Source organism: Otolemur garnettii, unplaced genomic scaffold, assembly GCF_000181295.1.
Source record: "Otolemur garnettii isolate 467f Iridium unplaced genomic scaffold, OtoGar3 scaffold00040, whole genome shotgun sequence".
Lineage (NCBI taxonomy): Eukaryota > Metazoa > Chordata > Mammalia > Primates > Galagidae > Otolemur > Otolemur garnettii.
In genome coordinates this window covers 7,872,977-7,882,940 of record NW_003852435.1, presented here as the reverse complement: position 1 = coordinate 7,882,940, position 9,964 = coordinate 7,872,977, and the positions used below count along the sequence as shown (strand labels likewise).

At 32.2% G+C, this 9,964-nt stretch overlaps 1 protein-coding gene across 2 annotated transcripts in view; it reads right to left on the bottom strand.

Annotated features, from left to right (window-relative positions):
* Window positions 1-9,964, bottom strand: part of TDRD3 (tudor domain containing 3) — a 160,173-nt gene that overhangs the window by 70,265 nt on the left and 79,944 nt on the right. For both annotated transcript variants that reach the window (XM_023513424.1, XM_012805383.2), the window contains 2 exons: window positions 6,674-6,745; window positions 3,731-3,880 (listed from right to left, as the gene is read on the bottom strand). In XM_023513424.1, coding sequence (XP_023369192.1) covers window positions 3,731-3,880; window positions 6,674-6,745 — 222 coding nt within the window. The remainder of the gene's footprint in view (window positions 1-3,730; window positions 3,881-6,673; window positions 6,746-9,964) is intronic.

The window sequence follows — 9,964 nt, the reverse complement described above, 5'->3', positions numbered from 1 at the left end:
TGTGTTATATGTATACCATGGAATACTATGCAGCCAGAAAAAGGATGGAGACTTTACATATCTCATGTTTACATGGATTGAACTGAAACATATTCTTTTTAGTAAAGTATCTCAAGAATGGGGAAAAAAGTATCCAATGTACTCAATACTATTATGAAACAAATATACCATCACCTACACATTCATGAGAATGATAAAACAAAACTATAGTCTAAAAAGGAAGAGGGAAGATGAGAGAGAGAGAGGGGAGGGGAAGGCAGGAGAAAGGAGGGTATTTGGTGGGACCTCACCTATTGTGCACAATGCAATGGTACATTTTAAAACTATTAAGAGTAGAGTATAAACGTCTTACCACAACAAATAAGTGAGGTGATGGTTACGTTAATCAGTTTGATGTAAGCATTACACATTGTATATCAAAATATATTTATTGAATAAGTAATTGAATGATAGAAAAACCAAATAAACATAAATGTAAAATTCTACCACCGCACAAGTCCATAATTCTTTATCTAAAACCCTTAGAACCTGCAGTGTTTCAGAACTGAGAACTATATAAACAGAAAATAAGTTCAGAAACATAATATGGTATAAATAATGTAGGTTATGTAATGACTCAGTGGATTCTGGAACAAAAGTAAGAAACAGGTTAATATTTGTGTAACAAAACTTAACACTATTCCTAATTAATAGGTTAAGTAAGTACTAGTTAATAGCCTTATACGATCTTGGGATAAATATTATTAATTTTAAAAAAACCCATGTTCAGTTGAGGTCAGATTTTATTGCCAAATGGGTTTGAGTGATTAATTTGTCTGCCATATGAGTTACCATATTAATGAATATAAATTAGTTAATTAATTAAAGAAAAAACTTACTACTAGTGCTTACCATGTTTTACATATTTTAAATATGTTTGTTTTCTAGGTACAGAAATCTACCTTAAAATTTCCAACTTTGTATATTTTGCTAAGAAAGAGATATTTTTCTTTGTTAATTATAGACACCTTTTTTTCCTAGTTACCCAATAGTGAGTTTTTATTTTCCTTCAAAATTAAAATGAGTTTTCTGTGTATGGCAGAGATATTCACCACTTTTTATATTAAACAAAATAGTTAAAAATAAAAAACAATTAAACAGGAAAGTGGTTGTTAGGTAAGCTTCATCACATGTCCTGAATAAAGGAAACTATTTCAATCTCATGAATTAGTTGCTGTACAGACATGTAGTATTTATTAGTGCATTCCAAAAATCAGAAATACAGAAATAAATACAGAAACACCTATTGCAAATAAGCAAGAAATTCAAAACAATTAAAAGGGAAACTGTAACTATCAATAGTCAACGAGGGAAGAGCCATCATTTAAGGACATGAGTCTGGACAAAGATTTTTTGGATAAGACCTCAAAAGTACAGGCAACAAAAATAAAAACAGACAAACAGAGTTACTGAAAACTAAAAAGCTTTAACACAGCAAAGAAAAAAAATAACAGAGTGAAAAGACAACCTACAGAATAGAAGAAAATATCTGCAAACTATCTACCTGACAAGGGACTAATATTCAGAATATATATGAAATTCAAGTAACAACCAAAAACAAAAAAATCCAGTTAAAAAATGTCCAAGGATCTGCATAGACATTTCCCAAAAGAAGACATAGAAATGGTCAAAAGTTACATGAAAAAATACTCAGCACTTCAATCAAAACCACAATGAGATACAATCTCACCCCAGTTAAAATTGTAACAATCAAAAAGACCAAAAAAATAAAAAATACTGCTGTACTGTTCAGAAACATAATATGGTACAAATAACGTAAGTTATGCAACAGAGAAAAGGGAACTCTTAACACACAGCTGGGAGGAATGTAAATTAAAACAGGCATTATATAAACCAGTATAGTGTTTCCTGAAAAATTAGAAATGCCATATAGCTTCAGCAACCTCAATACTGGGTATATACTTCCTTCCAAAGGAAAGGAAGTCAGTACGTCAATGAGATATCTGCACTTCCATGCTTACTGCTTCATTATTCACAATAGCCAAATTACAGAGTCAATCTAAGTGTCCATCAATAGATGAATGGATGCACAGTCATTTCTCATTATCCATAGGAAGTCATTCCAGGATCCCCCTCAGAAACCAAAATCCACAAATGCTCAAGTCCCTTATATAAAATCATGCAGTATGTTCATATAACCTACACACATCCTCCTGTGCACTTTAAATTATCTCTGGATTACTTATAATTATTATTAAAAAAAAACCCAATACATGTAAACATTATATAAACAGCTATTATACTGTGTTAGTTAGGGAATAACAACAATGAAGAAAAGTCTATACATATTGAGTACAGACACAACTATCCTTTTTTTCTTTTTGAGACAGAGTCTCACTATGTCGCCCACTGTAGAGTACCATGCTGTCACAGCTCACAGTAACCTCAAACTCTTGGGCTTAAGCAATTCTCTTGCTTCAGCCTCCCAGTAGCTGGGACGACAGACACCTACCACAAGGCCCCACCATTTTTTTGTTATTGTTGTCATTGTTTAGCAGGCTCTGGTTGGGTTCAAACCCACCAGCCCCCGTGCATGTGGCCAGCACCCCCTAACTGACCTATGAGTACCAAGCCCTATCCTTTTCTTTTTTTCAAATATTTTTGATCTGCGGGTTGGCTGAATCTATGAATGTAGAATCCACAGACAAAGAAAGCCAACTATACATACACAGTGGAATATTATTCAGCCATGAAAAAGAATGAAATCTTGTCATCTGAGGCAACATGGATAAACCTAGAGTACATTATGTTAAGTGAAACAAACCACAAACCAAAAGACAAACAGAATTACTGAAAACTAAAAAGCTCTCACTCATATGTGGGAGCTAAAAAGGTTGATCTCATAGAAATAATCAGTAAAGTAATGGTTACTGGAATGTGGAAAAGGTAAAGGAGAAGAAAAATAGAGAGAGGCTGGTCAATGAGTTCAAAATTATTTAGACAAGAAGAGTAAGCTCTAGTGTTTTATAACATAGTAGGGTTATAATTTATTGTTATTTCCAAAGAGCTAGAAAAGAGAATTTTCACTGTTCCTAATACAAAGAAATGATAAATGTTTATGGTGAAGGATATGAAAATTACCCTGATTTCATCATTATACACTGTATTATTGTATTAATATCACATGTATACCATAAATACATACATTTGTCAATTTTTAAAAAGGAGCGTTGTGTATATAAATACATATATAATCCAAAGATAAAATTTTGCTGTATAGTAAATATAATTAATAAAAATGACAACAATGTTAAGACCAACCCACTAATCTATCCTCTTATTTTTACTCATTCCTCTGAAGTTGCTTATATGGGGGAAATTTAGCTAGAAAAAGTGACAACTAGCCTAACTACTAACCGGAAGCCCTCTACCAGAATAAAAAAAAAAATATGTGTTCAATTGTTACATCCTTAAGAAAAAAAGGAAGAAAGAGGAAAAGGAGGCTAGCTAGTTACTCTTGCTGGCCAGAATAACTTACTGGAACTGCCATGGAAATTTGGAAAAAGAACATTAAGAATGAAATATGTAAACTAAAGACCCCATAAAGTAGTAGGGCATTTTCTACTTATAGAATATGCAAGAAGGATAACATCAAGGATTTGTTGAATTAGTTAGCTTATGTGAAAAGATAATAGTGATCAGAGAATTTTGTCGTGATTTAATTTCTTACTTCTTTGCTCTTTGCAACTTCTGCAATAGCAGCAGTCCTTTGCTTTTCAAATTCATCATTATCATTTGTAGCTTTGACGGGCATTGTAACTTGCAATGTCTTTCTTCGATCAAGTTCTCTACTATCCACTTGGACATGAGATACACACTTCTAATAAAAGAAATAAAAATATGTTAATTCAGTAGTTCCATAAAAGATTCTACTTTTCATTAGAAAGTAATATTTCTTTCAAGGAAATGTTTATACCCATTACAATTTGAAAGCCCTTAGAAATATAATTTTATTCCATATATTCAAAAATAAAAGTAGAAAACAAAATGAGGTGACTTTTAAATAAATGTAACTAGTAAATAAAATTAAAAGCTATACAAATATGTAACTATCTAAAACACAGCACATTTAAAACGTACATTAGACAAAGAGATCCCAGTGTCATTTTAGGGTAGTAACTTAAAATAATTTTAGATTTCAACCAGTCTAGATTAATGCACAATAGGAGGTAAATTCAGTTTTGTAATTAACAGGTTAATTTCTACATTATGCCATAATGTCTATATGCAAGTTGGGTAGGAAAGTTATTTTTACCTATAAAAAGATTTCTCTGTACTTACAAACCACAGGCTAAAAACATACCCTCTACCCTATCAGGCTACAAAATTTTTGATTTTTGTCTCATAAAATAAATTTTAAAAGGCAACACTGCCCAAAACTAAGCCCTAAATTGTAGTCTCCATTCCAATCCTACCAGTAAAAATTATATAAAATCAACATTTTCTCAACTCATTAATAAAAATGAGGAAGAGATTTTCTTAAATACGTGTATTACATATAGTATACTTTCATCCGTATAAATGTATCATATTGATGCCAACACACAGCCAGCATCATCTATCCTTAAACCATATACAAGGCTGTGATGTGCTGCAGAAGAATTTTTCACAATGAACTTTATAAACAAACAATATTATTGAAACTATACCTTTCATTACACTTCCTAACTTAAAAAAGCTATACAATGCACTTCAAACTCTTGAGAATAATGGATCATAAGTCTCTCTGGGGAAAAAACAAACTCTTGACTTTATGTCTCAAGCAGTTTATTAATAGAAAGAGAAATATTATCTCCAAAATGTTAAGAGAAAAGTAAATTTTCACAAATATATCATTTATTATTTTCAAGCACGTTGTTAGAATATTTGCACTGTTTTCCTTCTGTAGTTTTTTTTTTTTTTTTTATCACATTGGGAGAATGACAATCATGATCATGAAACACTCTATAGGACTTCACACCTCCTTTAATCTTGACTGTCCCTTGTTCCAAAATAAAATAAAAAATCAACATTTTAAAAAATGCTTTCAAAAAAGGCATAAAGCAAAAGTGACTTCACTTTTGAGTAGAGGTTACAAAAAAGTTTTTGAAGAGGATGCTAGTCAACTGATCCTACCTATTTATATTCTTATAAATTAGACACTGTTTTTAACTAAAATATTTAAAAATACATACATACACAAAACAATAAACCCTGTTATCAAAATGTAGACCTGTTTTTTATGTGGTTTTGGTTTGTTTTTTTGATACAGGGTCTTTATTCTCTTGGCTAGGATAGACCAAATTTTGTAATTTTTGTAAAGGGAGGGTCTCACTATGTTGCCCAGGCTGGTTTCACAATCCTGGCCTCAAGTGACCTTTCCATCTTGGCTTCCCAAAGCGCTAGGATTACAGGTGTGAGCCACTGCATCCATCTTGTTTCCTACCTGTATAAGTCCCCAACTCACTGACACTCTTAGCCAGCACTCTTAAAAGAAAATTAAAAAGCAAATATAAGGTGGATTACCAATAGCTGAACTCTGGGGCCATCATCAGGTGAAGAACAAGTTGCCATGAGGATTTTTCTTAGAATTGCCAGAGAGAATAAAGCAAGCAAAGACTAGAAGACATTGTTACAAATGTAATTTAATGCTGACAACTCCCAGGAAGACATGAGATATTGGCCAGCTGAGGAGCTACCACAAAGTAGCACTTTGTAGCAAGGGAAATTGAAAAATAAGGAGTAGACAGAAGATGTTTAGTTTATGTAGAAGAAATGTCAGCACTGTTTGACTGAATAGGAAAACATCAACTAGAAAGAAAATTAATACCTATCCCTGAGTGTGATGGATATTTAAAATAATGCTGAAGAACAATCTTGGGAACAAGGAGCAAAGCCGGCTCTCCTAAAGTAAAATGATGGCCTTATCTGCTTTCGTGTTCTCTCTCACCTTTGAATGATCACTCTGTGTTGCTTTACCTTTCCCTCCCCCTTATATTCTAAATGAGCAAAATGAGGAATTATGGCATATCTGTCTTCTTACTTTTTGAATTTCCCTTAAAAAAATAAAACACTGTAGGCCTAATACGGTGGCTCATGCCTATAATCCTAGCACTCTGGGAGGCCAAGGTAGGTGGACTGCCTGAACTCACAGGTTCCAGACCAGCCTGAGCCAGAGCGAGACCCTGTCTCTAAAAACAGCCAGGCATTGTGGCCAGCTCCTGTAGTCCCAGGTACTTGGGAGGCTAAGGCAAGAGAACTGCTTAAGCCCAGGAGTTTGAGGTTGCTATGAGCTATGACACTATAGCACTCTATAGAGGGTGACAAAGCAAGACTCTCAAACTAAGTAAATAAATAAATGAATAACACCTTCCCCCATTCTATGTTTTAAGTTTTAAGTTATTTTTCAGATATGGCTCTTAATTGTTTCTATCTTTGGGTTAACAGCACTAGAGAACATCAACAATTATAGTAAAAGAAAAATACACAAAATTATTAACTTCTTTGAACTTATTTCCATTTAATTCCATGACTTCTCAATAAATAGTTCAGCATAAAACAAAACACAGCTTGGATATAAATGAAAACTACTTTTTTCTGATTTAAACTTATCTGCCAACATGAAAGTCATTACCTGTCCAAAAGGCACAAAAGGAGGTGGTCCACCTTCGGTTCCAATATTGCTTCTATTATGTTTTGATAAGCTCTGTGAAAAAAATTCAGTCATAAAACAAAAATGATAAATAAAAAATATATATTTCCAACATTTGTAATGTAACAAGACTCTACCTCTTTAAATGGATTCTTGTAAGAAATAGGAGGGAACTATCAAAATTATTTTATTTCTAATTTCAATATTTTCTAATTTCAAACTATCTAAATTATTTTATTCCCAATTTCAATAATTATGCGAAGGTTCTACCCTCATCTTCCCTTACCAAAACATGCATTCACTCAGAATTTTCAGAAACACTTATCAAGCTGTTCTCCTAATGAGTAAGTAGCCTTCTTTAAGTAGCAAATTCAAAGATAACAAATTTTGGAAGTAAGAGCGTAATTTCAAAGCATATTAAAATTATAACTTAATAGACAAATATTACCTGGAAAACACCATCAAAATGAAGATTTTAGACATAAAATTTATTAGCAAACAACATATTAAATAGGTGATTTCTAATTATTTAAAGAGATCAATTGTTATAGTTTATAAAATGGAAGTTCTTTCAATTACAGTAAAATGTTCTTAATGTTTTTTATATTTTACAAGACAATTCATATATATTAAATTTATTCAACTGATATTTTTAATAAAAATAAGCTTCCAAACCCTACTAATTTTAGTTTTTCTTTTGTCCTGAACTCTCATAGTTAGAATTAGAGAGATAACAATGTATTTTGAAAATGGAAAGAAAACATCCTCCTAGCAAAAGCAAGTTTTCACAATAGAAAGGCCTTCTAAAATGTCCACAAGGAGTGTTCAAGACTCTTTTCAGTTATCTATTCCTCCTATATATACATCTGTTAAGTCCTTGGTTCACAGATCATCTTCATGTTAAACTTTTTAATGCCTTTTTAATAATTATCAGTATAGGGACTATTAAGATAAAAATATGAAGGTACAGGTGAACTTTTCTAGAAACAGAATGTAAATGTTTTGACACAATGACTATGCAAATTACATGAAATTTATGTGAACCAGCTTGATGAAAGTATTTCAAAATGTATATGAAAACACTACACTGTACCCCCTGTTTGCATTAATGTATAGAGCTATCATTTAATAAAAAAACATAAATTAAAAAAAAGATAAAAATATGATGTAAAATAGATAACAAAGTTTTAAAATCGCCACGTGTACTTTGAAGGATATTCCAGAGTTTTTGAATTATGTAAACAATACTACACATTTTGTGTAAGTTTTATGAAGTACAGTAAGACTAATGATGAATATAGCAATCAGGTTACTGAGCAAAGAATAATTTAAACTATATATGAATGCTACGTTCTTTTACAACCTATATTCCAAATACTAACCTAATTTTAAAGACAATAACAAATGCATAAAATTATTCAGAGGCCCTTTCCTCAGTTTTAATTTAGATATAAAAAAGATTATTCAAACAGTTACAAATCATTTCAATTTGTACAATAATTTTCTTTAAAAGTTCACGAGTTGCCAAAAATACTATCTCTCTTATGTAATTAAAACGATTTTGTAAGATTTTTACCATTTGCCCTAATAAAGGTACAAGAACCAGACAAAATAGCCCTCTAAAAACAATTAGCAATCTATACAATAAACAAGAAATAACTGTTTTCTAACACAGAACTATTATCCTTTAGAGAAAGTGTGGGGGGACAAAAACGAATGAGCTCTGGCTTTCTGCTCCGAGGCATGACGCAGACAGAGATCCCAGAGAACTGAGAAGAGAACATCAATCTCATAGCTCAAACAGCTGAAGGCGCTAGAAGTTATTGGGCTGAGTTTCAGAAAGAGAGATCTACATAGAAAAAAAGCCAGAAACCTGCATATGAGTTCCCTTGAGTCACCGCTGAGAGCCAGTCTAAGCAAAATCCAACTGAGAATTTTAAGCTGAGCAATTCCCAGGGCAGACAAAAGGTAAAGAAACAATCCTGCCCTGGCCACTCAAATTGGAGTCTGGTGATCAAACAGAGCAGTTGAGTGGAAACCCAGAGGCCTAAAACGTATTTGGAGCACAAGCTAGTCTAGATGCTCCTTTCAAATCTTGAATCATGTCTCTAAGGAGTCAAACTGATCAAAAGTAAATTTACTGTGCACCAAAGCTAGGTCCTATGGTTATTAAAATAACAACATTCAGACTCTCAACAATCAACTACATCACAATGCCCAGCACCTAAGCAAAACTACAAGGCATGCCCAAAAAAGCAAATGTGATCTGCAACCATCCAAAAACTTATCAAGAGAAATAGAGCTACAGATGAGAAATATGACAGAACCAGCAAACAGTATGTTAAAAACCTACTAAAACTATGTTTAACTATTTTAAAAATCAAATAAAACTTGTAGATAAGAAAAAACTATCAGAAATGAAAATCTTATTGAATAGGATTTTGAGCAAATTAGACATTACAGAACAACTTAGTGAATATACAGGTATACTACAGAATCTACCCAAATGAGGCCAAAGGAAAAAGCTGGGGGAAAAAATGAAAGATCTTCTGTGACTTGTGGGAAAATTATAAGCAGTCAAATGTACGTATAACTGAAGGCACAAAAGAATAGGATCAGAGGGAGGGGAGGAAAAAATATCTGAAGAAAAAATGGCCAAATATTTTCCAAACATGATGGCAACAGTAACACAGAGTGAACACATATAAACCACACCAAGGTACATCATAATCAACCAAATTTTAAAAAAACAATAATAAAGAAAAAAATTTAAAAATAGAGAAAGAACAAATACATTACATAAAGATTAGCAGAGACTACGAACAGTATAGCAGCGAGTTGGCAATAAAATGACATTCTTAAAATGCTTGAAGAAATTGCTAAAGACCTTTCAATGTGGAATCATACATTCAGAGAAGACATTCTAAAAAAGTAAAAGAAAAAGGAAAATAAATTCAGACACACCAAAACTAAAAGACTTTATCAACAGATCTGAACAAAGAGATACACAAAACAGAAACGTAATCATCATAAAATATATATATATAAAAAAAAAAAGAATGCCAGAAACGGAAAACATGTGGGAAAAGAAAAATGCCCTTTTAAATATTTTCATTTCTTTAAAAATTTCCTGACTATTTAGGGCAGTGGTTCTCAACCTTCCTAACACAGCGAGCCTCTAACACGAACGTTCCTAGTAAGGTTGAGAACCATTGATTTAGGGGAAAAAATAAAAATAATGTGTTATGAGCCTTATAACACATGTAATGTACA